The 19,817-nt window shown below is 40.6% G+C and overlaps 1 protein-coding gene across 11 annotated transcripts in view; it reads right to left on the bottom strand.

Annotated features, from left to right (window-relative positions):
* Window positions 1-4,919: 4,919 nt before the first annotated feature.
* LOC102227975 (triple functional domain protein-like) overlaps window positions 4,920-19,817 on the bottom strand; it is a 98,343-nt gene continuing 83,445 nt past the window's right edge. For 4 of the 11 annotated variants that reach the window (XM_023330531.1, XM_023330533.1, XM_023330535.1 and 1 more), the window contains 23 exons: window positions 18,036-18,322; window positions 17,787-17,957; window positions 16,000-16,095; window positions 15,510-15,658; window positions 14,549-14,615; window positions 14,361-14,464; window positions 14,139-14,208; window positions 13,933-14,022; window positions 13,743-13,835; window positions 13,608-13,658; window positions 13,408-13,485; window positions 12,949-13,140; window positions 12,664-12,841; window positions 11,298-12,160; window positions 10,237-10,493; window positions 9,524-9,777; window positions 9,261-9,423; window positions 9,055-9,176; window positions 8,884-8,959; window positions 8,589-8,789; window positions 8,356-8,494; window positions 8,005-8,191; window positions 4,920-7,671 (listed from right to left, as the gene is read on the bottom strand). In XM_023330531.1, the coding sequence (XP_023186299.1) occupies window positions 7,262-7,671; window positions 8,005-8,191; window positions 8,356-8,494; window positions 8,589-8,789; window positions 8,884-8,959; window positions 9,055-9,176; window positions 9,261-9,423; window positions 9,524-9,777; window positions 10,237-10,493; window positions 11,298-12,160; window positions 12,664-12,841; window positions 12,949-13,140; window positions 13,408-13,485; window positions 13,608-13,658; window positions 13,743-13,835; window positions 13,933-14,022; window positions 14,139-14,208; window positions 14,361-14,464; window positions 14,549-14,615; window positions 15,510-15,658; window positions 16,000-16,095; window positions 17,787-17,957; window positions 18,036-18,322 (4,298 nt within the window). In that variant the 3' untranslated portion in view covers window positions 4,920-7,261. Of the gene's footprint in view, window positions 7,672-8,004; window positions 8,192-8,355; window positions 8,495-8,588; window positions 8,790-8,883; window positions 8,960-9,054; window positions 9,177-9,260; window positions 9,424-9,523; window positions 9,778-10,236; window positions 10,494-11,297; window positions 12,161-12,663; window positions 12,842-12,948; window positions 13,141-13,407; window positions 13,486-13,607; window positions 13,659-13,742; window positions 13,836-13,932; window positions 14,023-14,138; window positions 14,209-14,360; window positions 14,465-14,548; window positions 14,616-15,509; window positions 15,659-15,999; window positions 16,096-17,786; window positions 17,958-18,035; window positions 18,323-19,817 lie in introns of those variants that run through there. The other 7 variants (XM_023330536.1, XM_023330541.1, XM_023330537.1 and 4 more) reach the window with 5 other exon arrangements.

Here is a 19,817-nt window from a genome sequence, read left to right as displayed (position 1 = left end):
TCTTGTGTTTGTTGTGTTTTTTCTATATATGTTTTATATTTGTATTTTTTTAAAAAATAAACTGTATAATTAAAACATTAAAGAATGTATTTTTACTTTGTCCATTTCTTGTGGTACCAGCCATTATTATTATTATTATTATTATTATTATTTTTATATATATATAGCACCAGTTAGAAGGTAGCCCTGAGTGTAGTCTTTTCGTTCTGTGGTTTCTTGTGGTGGAGTCTCTTTCATGCAGAGATCCTTATCATTATTAAATATCTGCAGATTAGCACAGAGAGAATAGAGATTGCATGTGTGCCTTTTACTGCTGACACACAGGAAAATGATCTCTGAACTATTCACAAAAACCAAAACACGGGTTTCCCTTAAGGAGGCCAACTTTTGCTACGGAAGTGGGGGAAAGGGGGGGATTAGCGATTACAATGGAATGAGGTGACATAGTTACTATGAATGACATGATTCAGGAAGGAATGAAAACTAGTATGAATGTGCAGCAGGTGAGTTTAGTCGGCCTGAGTAAGGTGTTTTTGTTATACCCCTTCTGAACTGTGAAACAGATGTGTTGTTTCTCTGACAGTCCCAAATATACAAACTCTGTCAGGTCTGCAGCGGTTTGGCCACTAAAAACTAAACAAGGATGTCCGAGTACATCATCTAAAAGTACATCTTGTACTTTTATTTGTAGTCCGGGTGACGAAAGTTGACTAAACAGACTAAAGTGCAGGTAATATTGCAGCAGGATGCAAGTTCTAAGAATGTTTCAAATCATCATGATGTTTTTTTTATGCCAAAACATAATAATTGGAGCAATGGCAATATAAACACACAGAAGAAGTACAGGAATAGGAGCAGGGATGTTGAGGACTCCTTCAGGACTCCAGCTCTGACCATCACACAGTTACACATCAAAGTGGACGTCAGTGTCTGGATGAAATCTATATGCAGTTCGAGGTGTGAACTGGATATATATAAATGGTTTCCCTGTTGATAAGCATCTTGATTATGGAAAGACAGCCATTTTAAAGTCCAACTGAACTTTCAAACAGAATGGTAGAAAAACAAATTGGCAAAGAACTTCCCACTGTGCTTCTTGTAAGAACGGAATGATAAAAAAAAGAAAAAAGAAAAAAAACTGACAATAACAAACCGAAATAACTCAGAAAAAATAGTCATGACTATGATTAACTCTGAAACAGGAATTAAAAGGCTCCTCGGAAAATCTAACAAGGGCGATTCCCAGAACTGCAGCAGAGGCCACATGCATTTCCTTCTAAAAATAAGATGAGCTCCGTCTTGCTTTTTCTCAATTGACTAAACAACAAATGCTTTCTTGGAAAATTTTCAGTCGCTCATCAAACAGAAACTTAATTTGAATACGAACTCCTGTTTTTACTTTCACAAAATCTTCCAACGTCTGAAACCACATTATGAAAAGAGTTAGCATAAGATTTCTTCGTATCTCCTTCCTTAATATAGCGACACTCTGCACCCTTGGCTTATATAATCATCTGTGGCGGAGGCATTTTATTTACCTCATGATCAGTCAGTGGCTTCACGTGTGGACAGCTGTGCAAATCATCAAATAGTACATTAGCTCTCTAGCCCCATCTAGTGGATTCTGTGGTTCACTGAAGTCAAATTTGCTTTGTGGTCTACATCTTGCATTGTGTCAAGTCTGCGTGGTTTGTTTGTCACGCCATTTCCAAAGCGAAATAAACGACCTCATTTGTTACAAAGCCTCACGAAAACTGCACAGTAGATGAAAATTAACTTTAAATTAAATTCTCTAAATTTCTCTCAGCTTGATGACAAAAGTCAGATAAGGATCTTTGTGTGAGTGAATACTGAATTCAGTGGGTGAAGGATGCTCAGAAGGGTAGGTTGTTCAAAACGGGGAAATGATGAGAGCCACGCTGACATGTGGTTAAAGAGATGATTCAGTGTTAATGTGTTAGTTTAGCTTTTTATTTACCCAAGCCGAGCAAACATGTTTTGTAGTTCTTTTAAGTAACAAAAATGCATCACGCTGAGTGGGATAACTTTTTGTGAAATAGCATTCATGTCCACGAGGTAGTGGCGTATACTTCAGAAAAAAATTGTATGAAATAGCCAATGTAAATAATAAACATTTGATCTCAAAAGTGTAGTATTTTCGCTTTTATTTACTTTGTGTTGATTCACGATTCTGACCAAAGACGCCTCCATGTCTGCAGTGGTTTAGATGTTTTGGTTTCTTTTGAGATGTCGTGGATGAGTTGTCAGGAGACGTCAGTGAATGTTCTTGAATTTCTTCAGAACAGGTCATAGTGTGTTTCTTCTTGAGATCTTTTGACCTACTTCATCCAGTCAGACAGATTCTGTTTAAAAGGCGTCTTGAATCGACGCCTTAGACAGGGATGTGATTAATCACTATTAGTTCAGATGCTGTGGTATTCTGATTTGAATAATCTGAAACATGCACGTGTGACCTGGAAGCAAAAGCAGATTTAATCTGCAAGGGAGAAGATGTTGCTTTAGAGTACTGCAAACGTTGAATCACTTTGCATACAGTACAGTCTGTAGAAGAAAATGAGACAAATAGGGAAGACACGATACACAGCACGCATCACCTTCACACTTCACAGGCCTTGCATGAGATTTTGATGGTGAGATAATCTGTGAAGATGGTACAGATACGTCCCATGTGGTTTCATGCAACAACACAAAAAATGTTGCCTCTGCTGTTGCTAAGAAAGGCAAAATAGATGTCGCACCTGATAAGAGCATATGAGAACAGGTTTCAGTCAGACACAGGTGTCCTTAGATAAACAGGTTATGGATGTAACAAAGAAGAAGAAGAAAAAAAAATAATTCCATTAAAGCAGAAAGTGTACGACATGAAAATTTCAAGGACTGTAACTTTAGAACAAAACTTGATGTCTTACTTGTTTGATTACTTAAGGACAACAGTTATTACCAAAAAATTGTTTCGGGTAATTCATGCTTTTGGTATTTGGTACCTAGACAGTATGTGACTAACAACGCGAATGGTTTAAGAAGGTGGGGAAACTGTTTGTACCATGTAATGACAATATTCACAGAGCGCACCAATTCTTGCATAAAACTGCAGACAGAGATAAGATCTGCGACGCCCTCTTTATGGTTTCTTTGTAGGTCATCGGATATAAAGCTCTTCGTCAGAAAAAAGTACTCACCTTGGATTACTGAACCCACTTCTTTGTTTTTGTCTCACTTTTTTTTTTTTTTCTATCTCCAAGATTCTCACAGACACAGTCCCATAACACGGAGTTTATGTTCTCTCATGTTTAAGCAAATATGCATATTTTACTGGGATTTTATGATAAAGACCAACACAAAGTGTAAGAAAAATGATTTATGTTTTTTTTTGTAAAAAAAGAAATCTAAAAAGTGTTGTGGGCATGTGTGTCTAGCCCAGTTTACACCTATAAAAAGAATCAAGTGCAACCAACTGCCTGTAAAAGTCACTTAATTACAGAGCACGTACATGTGTAATTTAATCAAATCCATCTGATCCGTGAGGTTTATTGGAGAAATTTAGTGAACTAACATTATCTTTAAAAGACCAACAAACACAGCACACAGATGGTGAAAAAAGCTGAAGAATACGCATTTTCCAGCTGTGTAGATGCTTGCAAGATGGGATACATCTATTCTTCTGAACACCTCAAGCTAAGAAATATGGAGAATGTTTTTTTGGAAAAAAATAATAAGGTTTTTATTCTCTCCTGGAGAAAGCGTAGAACAAAATCTGCAGATTTTTTTCAACGGGGGACAGTAGAAAAAGTTGGGGGACAGTTATTGTCCCCCAACTTTAACTAAATAACTAAAATCAACTTACTGTAAAACTGGGACTTTCAAATATCCTTTGATTTTAGTTTACTTTATTTATGAAATCCACCATTAGGATTTACGAAAAAAAGACAAACTGGCATGACAATTGAAGATTTCTAAGTACTTGTGCAAAAAAAAAAAAAAAAAAATCATGATATGAAAAATCACCTACATACTAACTTTGATTAAAAAAAAAAAATGGTCAAAATGAAATTCCGGGCTGAATCAAAGTAAACTGTGCTCAGTGTTGCTTATTTCCATTTTTAGAAAATGTTACATGCTCTACTAAGCTTTGCTTTCCTGTCTGACTGAGATGACTGCTATTCAGACAGACAGATAGATAAATAACAGAGGAAAAGCAACCCTGCACATCGAAATGAAAATACTGTCCCCGAAGCAAAACACGGAGGTAGCCATAGGATGCTGCAGGGATGCTTTTCTTCAACAGAGACAGGGGAGCTGGTCAATGTGGATAACGGGATGAATGGAGCAAATCGCAGGTCAACCCTGTATGAAAACCAGTTAGGAGCTGCAAAGGATTTGAAACGGAGCAGAAGGCTCACCTTGGAATTCAGAGCAAATGGCATTGATCTATTAAAATTGACCAAAAGCATTTATCCTTTTTACTTCCACCTCAAAATGATGCTCTATTTTCTTTTGGTTTTCTTTCACATAAAATCAATTAAAGTCTGTATTTACAGTGCAACAAAAAGTGAAACCATTCTCCAGATGCGATGACACTATCAGAATTTTTGTAAAAAAAAAATTTTTAAAAAAGCTTCCGAACTCACTGCTTTTGATCTGACTTTAAAACAAAGCAACTGTTCAGACAATCTTTGAAATTAGGTCCTCATTAGCAGTCCCATTCACTTCGACAGCCTCTTCAGGCTTTCCCCTCGCTTTCTAGTTATTCCAGTAATACCTCACTGTCTCGCCTTACACCCCCCCCCTGCTCCTCTCACCCCAAAGGTCATGAGAACGTAAGAAGAAATAACTGTACTTTCAGGACGAGCCAGACGTTTCCTCGTGTGGGTGTAAATCTGAGGCTACAGTAACAGCCGTCGGTTTCCTTGTACATTTAATGGCAAAATAACAAGAGGACAAAATAAAATTATTTACAACACGTACGTTTTGTTACATGTAAACACAATCTTCTGTACAAAGAAATATACATGCAAAAGTAAAAATGAGTCATAGTGAGACATTCAAGATGACATTGCTGCAGTCTTTGTTTGTAGGTGTATTCAAAATATGACAGGTTTACATCCCGGGCGCCGGGCAAACCGCCCGACCCTCTCTGTACAACTTTACATTAAAAGTTGACTTTGTTTCTCAAAGGCTCTTCACTACTTCAGTCAGGTCCTCCGGTGAGGTGGCTTTGAGAGAATCTGATTGAAGTGAACGACAAGAAACCGCGACCGATGCGTATAAATAAATAAAAAAAAAACACAAAAAAAACAGTCACACAAAAAATGAGAGACTCCACAGACCAACAAGTGTCAACTTATTTTACAGTAAAGCAAATGATCTGACAGTAACGCTCACGACCTTCAAATATGACGATAAACGATGCACTTTTTTTAGTCTCTCCATCATTCTAAGGTTCTCTCACTCACCTGGCACTTTTGAAAAATAAAGATCTCCATAACATCCACACCCAAAGATGTTAAATAATAATAATAATAATAATAAAAACTGGCATTAGGGGTAGATTCAAAAGAAAAAACTTTTTTTTTTCTAAAATCTGTAATGCAGAGCATTTTTTTTGCATGACCTATTGCTTGCTGATGATGTAAAAAAAAAAAGCGTTTCTGTAAGTTTGAATGGGAATGCAAAAAAAAATAAAAAATAAAAATATTGAGAAGGGGGAAAGAAATACTTCTAGCTGCTCCGGAGAGAACAAACTCACAGCAAACTACTTTGTGCACAGCTTGAAATCAGACAGGTGGATTCTGTTTTCAGCAACAAAAAAAAAAAACAAAGAAAAACAAAAACCAAACAAAAAAAAAAAAAAAAAATCACCAAACAATACCTCTTTACATTAAGAATAAATAAATCCACACCGAACTTTTGTAAACACTCACATTTCAGTGTGAACCGATATAACTTAACATGAATAATTTGAAATTAAAAAACAGACATAAAACTGCAGGGAAAGAAAGCTTAGCTAACTTTGGTATAGTTACAGAAAATAACAATAATAAAAAAAGAAAACATTACAAGGACAAAATGAAAGCATAAGTGTCCGTATTTCATAGATACATGTCTCTATACATTACTTCTGAAATCCCTCTTTTTGTCTAGGAAGTCTTGCAGATATTAATACTGAACTTAATACATAAGAGTTAACACAATACAGACATCTATTGCAGTACCAGGTACACACATGCCTTTTTTTAAGAATACGGCTACAACACAAGTCTTCATAAATAGTTGCATACATGGTAAAGCTGCAACATTGCACATGAGAACTGATGCAGAACAACAAGTGCATTTTCTAGCAGCTGTCTCTGTTCAACGTGAGGATCAAGCCACCATTTAGAGTCCTGCCAGGACTCACTACAGCTCTGCACACAAAATAGCATTGTTTTTTGTTTGTTTTTTTTTTTTTTTTGTAAATTCATTTGAGATAAACTCTTGAGGGACTGCAGGGGGACAAAAAGGGACAACTTTGTAAAGCAGGAAAAAGGTTATTTACAACTAAGGCGGATGCAGCTGGAGATCCAGGAAAGGTTAGCTAACTATGCTTTTTATTTAACGCTTGTTCAAGTCGTGTTCTGGTCTAAGTTACAATCTGAAAAGATTGGCTGAAATGAAGCGGGGTCATAAAGATAAGCAAAAACTATTGCACAAACGGTAACTTTAACGCGTCTCTGGAAAACAGGATTTTGGTACTTTCTATCTGGCGTCAGAACCGACGAGACCTTCACGTCGCATTCCTCTTCTTGCTTTTGTTTTCCAAAAACCACCGAATTAAGACAGTTCTCCATTTTCCCCGACTGTACACGATTTCATTTACAAAAGGTAATCTCTCGTTACAAAAAGAAGTCCTCTTTAGTTTAACCGAAAGCAGCCTGAATTGTTCTTAATATACAGTACTCTATTTTCTTTAACACTGTCCAAATGTGAGATTCACTCGTCTCACGTCAGCTTGTTCAGAAAGCTTGTTCCTTTCTGTTTTTTTTTCTTCTCCCTGCTGAGTCAAAGTTTGAAATCTCAAATCGATTCCGTCAGGTCATTTGTTGTGCCGGCATAGTGAAAATATGCCAAGGTAAGAATAGGCTGTGGGAGTTTATCAGTCAGTCAGCAGCAGCAGCAGCAGCAGCAGCACTTCTGTGGCTTAGTGAATGAGAAAGAGTTCATAGTGGACTGGCCCCCCTGGTGGTCAAATTTGACCGTTCTGTCAGGTGTGGTTGTAAAGTCGGCTGTGGAGGAAGGCCTGAATGGCCCCAACGGGCCGGACGTCGTTCTGGTGTTTCCGCCGCTCGATGAAGGAGATGAGCCTGGAGGTGTCCAGATGTGTGCCGTAGTGACTCGGCGACGGAGGCTGCGTGTGATTCACGTGACCGTACCCGCCGCTGGCTACGCCTCGGGGCTGGAGCCACGGGTACTGCAGGCAGAACCCAGCAGAGGGCCGTCGCTCCAGCTCGCCCTGGAGCAGCAGGCAGACAAAGTCCTTGGCTTCTGTGCTCACACCCTGGAAGTAGTCCTCGGGGAAACTGAAGTCCAGCCGACAGATGTTCAAACATGTCTCCTCGAGGCTTTCGTCCAGGAAGGGAGAAGCGCCGCTGAGGAGAACGTAGGTCACCACGCCTGCAAAACATTCGGTAGACAGGCATACGCTGACAGTTTCTTACAAAGAAATTTGCTTTAAATTAATTGCACTGTTTTATTCAATTTGATGCACAAAGCCTGTTAAGGAGTAATTGCAATTCCTTTCAATTAAATGTAACCAAAAGACTTTTGTGGTATGTAATAATATTGCTGAACATTGTGATAATGATGTACCTTGTAAAAATGAAAAGAAATGTAAAATAATTAAAGTGTGTGTGTAAGCTAAATTAATGAACTATGATATACAGTATGTAGGGGGCACCGAAGGGCAAAAGATGCAAATTGCGTCCTTGGTTGAATTTGTCTACTGACCTAAGCTCCAGAGGTCAGATGTCAGAGAGACAGGCTGACCCAGGACCAGCTCAGGTGCAGAGAACTCTGGGCTCCCCAGCAGAGGATGGATGTGAGAGGAATGAGTGTCCAGTTGAACAGCGTCGCCAAAATCAGTCAGCTTGATCACAGGCTGGGAGCACACCTGCTCCACCACGATGTTTTCAGGCTGCAATAGGGAAAAAAGGATCAGAGTAAATCTGTAACAGCAGGAGGATTTTGCTAGATTTGAACTATTTTTAGTGTTTCTTTGAATATACTTATGACTAGTTTATGGGTATGTAAAAAAAAAACTTGAGAAATGTGCAAGTAAAGTAAAGATCGCCTGCTTACTTTGAGATCAAGGTGTGCTACCTTCCAGCCGTGCAAGTACTGGAGAGCTTCCAGGATATCTCGGAGGTATAAAGCTACCTTCTCCTCAGTCAGGTTTCCCCAGCTCACGATGTAATCCAGGAAGCGACCCTGGTCAGCCCTGACAGCCGAAATAAAACCAACAAAAAAAACATGCCATTGGTCACATTATCATCAGCTTACACATTAAACCAAGGTAAATCCACAGTACTTACATCTCCAGTACCAGGACGTAGCTGTGGGCTGTCTCGTAGGTGTCCAGCAGTCTGACCAGATTTGGATGGTCCAGAGTCTGGAGGAGTCGAATCTCCTGCAGCACCTGGTCTCGACACAGCAGCTTCTTGTTGACATGTTTTGCTGCGATGGTGCGCTTACTGCCTCTCTGGTCACACCGCTTGGTCACTGAGAATCGTCCCCTGGAAAAAAAACAGAGAGGAGAGTCACTGCAATGTTTAACTAGAAGTTTGCATTGACTTTGATGCGGTGGAATAGGCCTCAATGCTGACTTACCTTCCAAGCTCAGTGATCTCTGTGAAGTAAGACTCAAAACTACTTTTCCAGATGTCTTCACTACCGTTATTAGGAGCTGCAGAAGACATTCACATACAGTTTTTAGACTCTGTCAGTTACGAAAACGCTGTAAAAGATGGGTGAAACGTTGAACCACGACGCAAGTCTCACCTGACACTGTGAGGCCGGCGGAGGAGGTAACGGTGCCTGCTACGTTCGTGGCCACACACGTGTAGACGCCGTTGTCCTCGAGAGACACTCGCAGGACGTGCAGGGACGCCTCTCCTGTTTCACTGCAGTGACCCAGAGTCAAAGGGCAGCAGAGCATGAGGCACGCTACGGACACCAGAACACGCTGACCTGAGGCGGGGTTGTACCTGTATGTGACGCTGTAGTGTCCGTTGTTGCTTAGAATGCTATTGTCGGGTCCACGCCATGAGACAGTGGCGCGAGGTCGGCCACACACCTTACACCTCAGGGTGACGCTGTCGCCACTCTCACATGACGCGTCGCTGAGAGGGATGAGGAACTCCGGGGGGGCTGCATAAAAACAAGAGGAGGTTTTTGTATTTTGTGTTACCTTTATCTAGATATTTTTTTTAAAATAAATGCATTCATGAATTGAATTAAATCAGCTTACCATCATAGATGAAGTTGGGATTCAGAAGCTGAAGGGAAAGGAGATAGATCGAGTTCAAATATAAAAAAAACTGTGGCAGAGAGTGAATTGATTTGTGCACCGTGGAACTCCTTTTGCTTCCTACCTTGACAGAGACCTTGTTAGCCAGGCCGTCCTGGGACTTGCGGTAGCCGTTTTCCAATTTTCTGCCATCTTTATCTCTTTTCTCAGACTTTCGACGGATACGCAGCGCAGTGTGCCATGACAGTGATTTTCTACACCAAAAGAGGAGACAATGTTGAGAATGTTTTAATTTTAAAGATTTGAAAAGGTGTTTGCTTAATAGGCTGTGACAAGTAGAGCTATTGGTACTGCCATGTTGCCATGACAAAAAAAACAACAACAAAAAAAACTTGCCATGTGAAAGTATAACTGAAAAAAGACTCAAAGCTGTTCTTTTAGATAAGCATTTTTACAAAGGAAGTATTTGCTGACTGCCCTGAATGTAGCTGGGAAACGCTGATCCCATTGCCTAATCTCCATGACTGTCAATGTAATTTTTATTTTATTTCACCTAGTATTATGTATTTCATTTAGTATTTATTTATTCAGACACAATTACAAATCAGTATGAAACCTTGGAAAAAATGGCCACAAAATTCTGATTGGTGCGTCACTCATCAGGTGCTTTTCACATACTATTTATACCAAACAAACAAACAAAAATATCTTACTTGATGGTTCCTTCAGGGAGGTCAGGTGTGGTGGAGGATGAGGTATGTCCCAACACGTAGCCAGGGATCCAGCCTTCAGCCGCAGGGGAGTGCTCGTTGGCGGCCCGGTACACCAAGAACATGTTCTGCTGGTTGCTGGCGAGCATTTGGACCACCTCACCCTGCACCACGCTGATCTCATCCTCCTTCACTGCCACGTAGTCCTGGGTCACCAACATGGTGGACACACTGCTGCTGCTGCTACTGCTTTCACTCTGCTGGAGAAGAGGATTGTGGAACTTAGCGCACAATTAAACACTCCTGAAAGTAAACGATGTTGAAATTAAAACATTCGTCAAAGGAAAGTTGGTCAATAAACCATCAAATGTGTGATTTGACTGATGGAAACAGTTTATTGAATGCATGCGGCTACAAAAGCATTGCAAAATCCCCTTTTTTTAAAAATAAAATAAAATCTTGCAATTGCATGGATGTTATTCAAAGTGAGATTCGACAAGTCGTGACACAGAAGTGGTGATCCTCAGGTGAGAGGCGCTGAAATGTTCAAATGTTTTTCCGCTAAAGGAATAAAACTAAAGGAATAAAAAGAAGGGGGATACAGAAGAGATGATAAGAAAAACAGAGTTGTTGCAGACGTGCTGCCCAACAGCTCCCTGATCAGTGACATCATTGGTTATCACACAGAAGAAAGAGAGAGAAAGTGTTGCTCTGCGCCCTCTGATAAGTGTCTGAAAATCACAGTTGAAAAGCAAACACCAAGTGCAGAGAGAGCATCTCACAAAGCAGATATGACAGGTGCCTCGAGTCAGATCTGTTAGTAAACTCATGGAGAGCCCAAGTATTCTCCACTACCACTGTCAGTGAAGTTAGTACACGCCGGTCGGTAGATGTTAATCTCCAGTCAGTGTTTCAGTAGTTGTAGTTGTTGCATGTAGAAGCCATTCTCAGAGCCAGCAGCAGGGTGGCTGGTTGAAAGCCGGTCAGTAAGTTAGGAAGTGGTTAGTGACTAGTGAGGAGCGCGGGGGCTCCTTAAGAGTCGTGACCTTGTCTTGACGTCTTACCCCATTGCTCTGGGTGGATGTTACCGACTGCTCACTGGTGGAGGAGCAGGTGCTCATTCTGTCTGTTTCCTTACTGTGGCTGGAGTTGCGGAGAAAAGGCGGAATTCCTCTGCCCAGGGAGTCCACTCCGCCGCTATTGTCACTGGGGAAGGAGAAGGAACCGGGCCTGCCGGCTGGAGAGGGAGGCATAGGGGGAACGACAGCCCAGAAAGGATTCCCTTTATGTGCTGGGCTTGAAGGGATGAACGGTTCCTTTCCTCCTCCAGGGGTTTGAGGGGATATAAGTGGGGAAACTGTCCCAACTCGAGGGTTTCTGAGGGAAAAACTCAGAGGAGCCACTGGCATCTGTGGCACTGCAGTTTTTTGATGTATCTGGGTTTCCTCATAGACCCCAAAAGTCTGTTTCAGACCCCCGTCCGTGTTATCTGCCGGTCTGTTACTGTTATTATAGTTACTCCCTTGCGAACTGTCCAACCTCTTCAGAGTGAAGACCTCAGAGGTTAGCAGCTCTCCATTAGTTGGGCTGTCTGAATACGGGTAAGAGGGAAGGGACGGGTGGCTGGGGGACCACATACCTGCTGATCTGTCAGGCCCCTCGGGGCCCGGGGGGTGGTGGTGGTGAACGGGCTGGGGGAGCCGTGAGGATGGCTGTGGGATACGAGACGGGCGGGAGCGAGGGCCACACAGGGAGGAGGAGTTGCCGCCTGATCCTCCAGAGCCACCGCCTCCTCCTCCACCTCCTCCACCTCCCCCCATGCTGGAGGTACTGTTGGTGCTGCTACCTCCTGTACTGCTGTTGCTACTGCTGGGGGGTCCTCCACCTCCCACGTGGTTCCTCTGGTACTCTATGGGTGACGTTAAAGCTGTGGGACCAAAAAATATATATATATATATATATATATATATATTAATTTTTTTTCTCATGTCGTTAAGTTCATTTTGAGTGTTTTCACATTTTTTCACAACGTCACAGATATTTTATTGAACTATTATGTGACAATAAAAAAAGTATTGCACAACTGTGACATAGGAGGAAAAAGGACACATGGTTTTTCCCATTTTTAACAGATACATTCTGACAAGCTTGAGATGTTTGAGTGTATTATAAGCCCATAGTGGCTTAATGGTGTATGGCACAAAATAAATAAACTATAACTTTCTACCTTTATTGACTTGGATTTTAGATGAAAATTAGGATCAGACTTTCACTAAGGCATTCTAACACAAATATTATCATTGCACATTATTTTGTATTTTTATAAAAATATGTATTTTTCATACAATCACATTAAAACAGACAAAAGCACTGCAGTAGCTCTGAGTATGTATATTTTTTGTGCATAAGAATCAGAAAATTTGTGTTTACCATTGAGGAAATTGCGCTGGTTCTCCAGGATCTGGCTGACCTGGTGGACCCAGGCCTGACTGACCCCAGGGCTGGCGGAATGGAGGGTGAACCTTTCCAGGTTACCACTGGATGATCTGGAGATCAGCGTAAACTTACAGGGGTCGTCTGAATTTTCCTCCAGACCCAAGCAGCTCACCTGCAAAGAAAAAAAAGAAGTTCCCAGGTGATAAATATATATATATCTTTTTTTTTTTAACAAATAACTTTCTGTGGCTCTTTGTGATTTTACTGAGCTGAACTCACCTTGATGCTATTTTTGAAGAGGTAGCCTGGAGTAGAGAAGCCCTTCTTTTTGTCCAGAGGCTCACTGAATATAACTATCTGCTCAAACAGAAACACTCGCCTCTCTTTCATTCTGGACAGGAGGCCTCCGTCTTGGTCTGAGACCATGAAGGTGTCCTGCAGGAGCAGTCTGCCCTGAGCTACAATTTTACCCTAAGAAAAAAGAACGGGACAATAAAAGCACCAAAATCATAAAGAAAGTGTCAAGTAAAGCAAAGCTATGCTTAGTAAGAAAAACAGCTTTATCTGACGCAATCTCCAACAATTCTAATTGAAATAAATGGTCTCACACTGACACCTGGTGGCAATGGACATACTTCAAGTAATTTATAATGGGCCACAAGTTTACTGTTATATTGGCAAACTTCTACATTATTGATTACTATAGAGAAACTGTAAGCTAATAAGTAGTAAACTTACGTCGAAACCCTGAAGGCGTCCAACATTCATCATGTCATTACAGCGTTTTGGGACCACACACATCACTTCTACAGCTTTCTAAAACAGGAGGAATACACACTTTTAAAGCGCTTGTACAAGAGGCAAGAAGAAATGTAGTTGATTACAATATTGTTGGCATGATGTGAGATCAATTTCTGGTTTTGTACTGAGAGCTGTACCTCCAGCTCTGTCGTATCCGCTCCTGCTTTTTTGGAAACTTTGAGAAGATCCTGTTGGGGTGAAGAAACATATAGATCGATGCAATTTGTGCTGTTTAATTATACACCGATAATATAAGGAGTTTTTTGTAGTACCTTCAGTAGAAGCTGGTATTTCATAATCCGCTGAACTGGTTTGATTAGCAGGTCTGTGATCTGTAATCTGTGACCCAATCGCTGCTTAAGGTCCTGGGCAAAGATATAATTATGTCACATTCATGGAGTAGTCATCAACTAGACAATATACTTAAAGAGCTACAGATAGAAAGTTCATAAAATATTTTACCTCAAAGTAAGTGTCAATATACTCTGACACAATGTGCTCAGATTTAGGCTTGTTCTGACAGTACACAATGTACATGTGCAGCCTCCGCTCCTGGAATTGAGAAGAGAGCAAAATTAAATCTTATTTTATGTAAAAAAAAAAAAACAAACGAAACAAAACATTTAACAAATAATGTTCATGGAACACAGAAGCTTGTTTCTTTTAACCTGTTTGACAAATAAAGCAGCTAGCCGTTCAGGATCCTCCAAGCACTTTTCAAGCTCTCCCAGGAAAAAACTGTGGATATATGAAGAACAAAAAACTATTGATTTTACACAACAAGATGCATGATATTGACAATCCTTTTTGTGTTTTTCTTTTATTTTGTTGTGTAAGCCCTGCTGCTGTAGCATGCAGGGTATGTTTACTGAAAAAGGCCGTGCACGTACTCTTTGTGCCAGTCATAGATCTGATGGATGTTTCCAAAGACCATCTTATCTTTCCCCCTCATGTCATCCGGAACTCCTTCCTCTTTCATCCTGCTCATGTAGCCCTGTGGATAGAGAAGCAAACACGTCTGTCAAACCCACAGGAAACATTGATCAATAACCTGACTGTAGATTTTGCATGGTTTCACCTCCACTACAGAGCCCAGGTCTCTGACATAGTCTCTCTCAGTCTCCACCAACTCCAGAAGCACATAGCTGAGCAGGAGAAAAGTGAAAATGTTACCGTTTCAAAGTTCAACTATGAACGTCAATAATGCCTCAGGACTTGTAGTTGTTCCTCTCAAAAGTTTAACATTTTCTCACAAAACAGCCACTAAATTCAGTTTATATTATCAGCTTTATCACGCAAAGCTGGAAACCTATCGTTTGTTACTGGATTATCCAACATTTAGTCTCATTTATCTCTCTGTCAACTGTGACCAGTTTCCCTATACCTGCTACCAAACACATAATTTCTTGTGTAGGACAAAAGGTTTAGTTTTGGCCTCATTTGACGAGAAAACCTTGTCTGTCATCCCTTACATAACTGGAATCCAAATGTAAATAAACTAGTTATTTTTCACTCCTTCTTGTCATTCTTCTGTAAGAAACAGAACGGGAATGCTTTCATGAAAGTTTCCCACTCTAGCTGTAGATCCCAGCAGCACCTATTGAGACAACAACAATATCCTTGATTTTGCATGCAAGTCCTTTGAACCTCATAATGCCATTTGTTCACTGATGTTCTCTGACAAAACTCTCAAGCTTATGCAAAACACCTGTATTTATACTGAGATTAAATAATATACAGGTGGATTCTTACTTGCAAATTGAAGAGAACTGGTTGCATTGGAATTTATTTAAGAATATCAAAGTAAGGGGTTAAGAATAAAACGCCATGCTACACTCTGTACTACATTAACCACTACACTACCACTACATTAACATACGTGTTAATGTAGTGGTTCCAATGTGACAAAATGGAAAATTCAGGAAGACATGAATATCTTTACAAGCCACTGATCAGCCTCAATCTCATGTTAGCATCAACATGCAAATGAGGTCAAATTTTATTCTAAACACTCGTGAGACATAAAGCTTGTAACTCACTGTCTCCTTTTGAGGAAGTTGGTTTTTCGCTCGTCCATCTCGTCGATGGGCGAGGAGGAGGAGAGCAGAGAGTTATCGGAGGGGTTGAGAGAGGGTGAGGTGCTGTCGCCTTGCTCCACTGACAGAGAACTGGGTCGGTCCTCCAGAGACTGCACAAGAACAGAAAAGACAAATTGAAGATACAAAACGAGTGAAAAAAAAGACACGTACAGCAAGTTTTAACTTGCTTTCCATCAACATGAAGGATTTGCTGGATGTAGGACAGTGGCCATGAGTGTCTTAGGGATTAGTGCCCATTGGTTGGAACAGAGGACAGCTGGCACAGTTAGTCAGAGTTTTGACAGATGACAAGTAGGCTTGGATGTCATTCTCCATCACTGACACCAGAAAAAAAGTGTGTTCTTTCGTGCACATCTATCAGAATTGTTTTGTGTACATGTGTGCCAGATTGACAAGTACTAGTGGGTGTTGTTGACAACTTTGGACTCACCATCTTGCTCTTCACCAGCTCCTCGATGGCACTGACCAACTCTGCGGCACTCGGTGTCTCCGAACTGCTGGGACGAGCAGACAGCCGAGACGTAGACTGAAAGGCAGAGCAAGTAGAAGAAATACAGCAAATGACTCAAGGTGAATACATAAATTGTGATTGGTACAACATTTAAAATGCCGCATTGCATCTAGAAACTGGGAAACTTTTTCGAAGGCTGCTCACATGTGAAAACCCAACCCTTTTTAAATAAGTGAATGCTTCTTGAAATCATAAAACACATTTGCAGTCTTGTAATTGTGCGTGCATATGTACATTCTAAATGATCATCACTGCGAACGCTGATCAGGCTCACCGTTCTGGTGTTTGGACCTCGATATTCCACATGTCCACAAAAAGAACTGCTTGCGTGTGGTTTTATCCTAATGACATGATTTCTTAAGGGCCACCCTGGAGCCAATCACAGGGTAGTCTCATGGAAAAAGGGATCATTAGGTGGGTATAGGTCAGGGCAATTTTAAGGAGCAGAGTGCTTATAATTAAGTGCACATGCAGTGACTGGTCAGACAACTCATTTATAACGAGCAATGTTGCTTAATAATCCACTAGACAGTTTGCCTCTGTAACAGAGCTTAGAGAAAAATGAAAAAGGGGACGATTAAAGCAGAAAGGATCATTTGGGCATAACTGTTAACTCTCAGTAATACTTTGCTTCTGCAGACACAAGAAAATGGAGTGTTGTCAATTGGCAACAACAACAAAACAGTTACATTCCAAAGGAGAGAAACATAGAATGGGAAAAGAAAAAAACAGGAGCTAAATAAGAAAGACTATTAAGTGCAATTACATAGAAAGATGCAGAAACTGGGACAGGAGAGAGGCAGAACAGAAATCAACATAATGCTGAAGGAGAAAACATGCAGCCATTAGGAAAATAAGAGCAAAAAGAGAAAAAAAAAATATTAGTGCAAATGTAAGGTTTAGGTGCAGTTTTTTTTGTTAGTTCTAAGATGATGGAAAGTGAGACAGTTCTACAAAATTCTCCCAACATGAGTTTGTTTAAAATATGATTATCTAGATAACCTTTTTCAGAAGAAACTGGCAATTTTTGGAGTAATTTTCCTTACTATAACTCTCAACATACAACGCTGCGAAAATGTATTTGTATTTTTCCCCATCCATCTATCCATCTATCAATCCATTGCATGGTTGCAAAGATGTAAGGGGCTGGTATCAATCTCCAGTGGACTTTGGGCAAGAGGAGGGTATGCTCTGAACAGATTGCCATGTTGCAATAAACAGACACACACCCATACCTAACAGCAATTTAAAGAGACCAATTCATCTTTTTTGGTGGAGTACCTGGAGAGAACCATGTGTAAATGGGGAGAACATGTAAAAAGGCTGTCCAAAAAATTGCTTGTTTGCAATAATTTACTAGGGCGCAATTATTTGTTCACATTGAATCAAGTAGCTCTGGATAGAATTTGAAACATTTAAGTGTAACCAAAAAAGCAAAAACTGAAGTACTTTGTAAGGAAACAAATTACTTTTTTACAGCACCACACTTTGGCACATATCTGTAACAACTGTCTTCCTACTTAACAAAACACTGGCATTTATGAGTCATCATTCTGCTGTATGATAATATAAAACATTAAAGAGAAGACTAAGGAAACTAAAGTGCAAATACAGAAATAAATATTCCTTTTAGTGTTATTTATTTGTTATCATGTCCTACAACAAATTATAAATTAACAGAGAAAGAGAAAAGCAAAATAATCCACCTTATCATCTTGGGAGTCAGACTGCAGTAAGCTATGCTGCTGGATTGCCATAGGGGGCGGTAGAGGGACAGCGTCGGCCCCCTCCTCTCCTTCCTCCTCCCCACAGCTCTGCATACCTGATGAGGAAGACTTTGAAAGGGTACCACTGCTCAGCCCTTCGTTACGCATCCGCTGAAGAAAGAGATTGAACAAATGGGAGACTCTGTACTCTGCCAGGTGTATTGACAGTCTCACAGCATCTGTTCTTACCTCCTCCAGGGTCTCATCTTGTGGCGTGGCGGCACTGTCATCAGAGTCTTTCTGCGAGCCAGGTATTGCGTCCATGTTCTTTCTCGTGCCATCGCGATTTTTCTTATGCTTGTGGGCGAGTTTCTTCACGTGCCCGTCAGCTTTCCCGGAGCTCAGCCTTCGCACCGGGCTGGTAAGCCACTTTCTTAAGGTGTTCCCCGGACGTTTGGGGCCAGGAGAGCTATGGGGTCCGAGAGTGTGGCTGGACCCAGGCTGCAAGGCGTCGTTGCTGGATACAGACAATGTGTCTAAATGAAAGGGAGAGGTAGGGGGTAAGAGAAGAGGTTATTAATTCAACTGGTGACAACACAAGCAATGCGAAGAGCAACCAACTGGTGACCAGCTAAAAAAGTAAAACATCTGTCATTGTTTTGCAACCAGTAAATGCATCATTTTAAGCACTGCCAGGTCACACTGACCACAACACAATCTGGCTTGGATACTTGAATCACTAAAAGAAAGAAACGCAACAAGAAGTTGGGCGGAAGTATGTTGTCAATACATGTCTGCTTCAATCAAGGTGTGCGACATTTAGAGAGAGCAAAACTACAGGCAAGTGACAGGAGGGTTGAGCAGAGTACAGTTATGTTGCCTCATAACAGGTTTATTTCCTACAACTTTCACTCTGTGTTGAAATATTTTGGACATGGACATTTTGGTAGGCTTTTGGAAATCTCAGAGTCAAAGTCATACCCCATTCTTTGGGATACAGATCCCAACAAATGGGATCTGTATCCCATTCTTTGAGGCATATAGTAGTATAGTACAGTTTTGGCAATGTTAGCCTTGCTAATATTGCTAATTACTCATGCTAAAGCTGGGTCAGAAGGTAATCTTCAGAATTTTACTCTATAAAACGACTGCTTTCTGACACAAGGCAGATGAAGGTTTTCCAAAAAAAGTGCAGACTTTAAATGAGCCATGAAATGGTGAACTGTATGTCTGTAAAGAATCCAGAAAAGTCAAAAGACATAAAATCAAAATATGACCAAATTTCGATTTTTGTCTGTTATTTTAGAGGCAATGCATTCAATTCAGTTTTAAAATACGGAAGTTTAGGTAACTGACATTGAGAAGTTTAAGAGGAAATAGAAGAAAGGTCAACACAAGACTGAGATTACTGGTGTGTATTTGTGTGCTTATTGTGCAGTAGGCAAGCAAGCCACCTCCACACAGTGATGACGCTCCTTGGGGAATCTGTAGGAGGAAAAATCTTCATCGAAGAGAAACGCAACAAGGAAATGAAACAGGATAAAGGGAGGCTTCAGGGTTTTAGTGAGTAAAGTTATATCCTTCTGTGTATTTTATCCACCTATAATCTTTTTCTTTTGTTTTTCAGGAGATAATCCCTTTCACTCATGTTGAAAATCATTAGAGGCTTCATAAAAACTAAAAAGTATGAATGTTACTGGAAACCACCCAAAAATCGGATTAAAGATCGGAGCCTTTGGCATCGCCATCACTTAGCTGTTTCATGGATGCAGATGCAGCTGTTAAACATTAATTCAAGTGATTCACTTGAGCAACACTTATGAATGGCAGGTGTGTGTGGAGATTCTGCCTGTTCTCACACAGCCTGAGAAAGTGCGACTGCACTACATGTAAATGTGCGTGCCAGCGGCTGAGCCTCTGAAATACTTTTACTGCTCTCCATTTATGGGAAGCATGTGTTCACGCTTCACATGCAAACGAAGAAAACAATGTAGTTCCCAGAAACGCTGACACTTCAGGCATTGTGAAGAA

The sequence above is a fragment of the Xiphophorus maculatus genome, chromosome 3 (genome assembly GCF_002775205.1).
Source record: "Xiphophorus maculatus strain JP 163 A chromosome 3, X_maculatus-5.0-male, whole genome shotgun sequence".
NCBI classification, from domain to species: Eukaryota; Metazoa; Chordata; class Actinopteri; order Cyprinodontiformes; family Poeciliidae; genus Xiphophorus; species Xiphophorus maculatus.
Note: the sequence above shows the minus strand (reverse complement) of the source record. Positions and strands in the feature narration are given on the sequence as shown.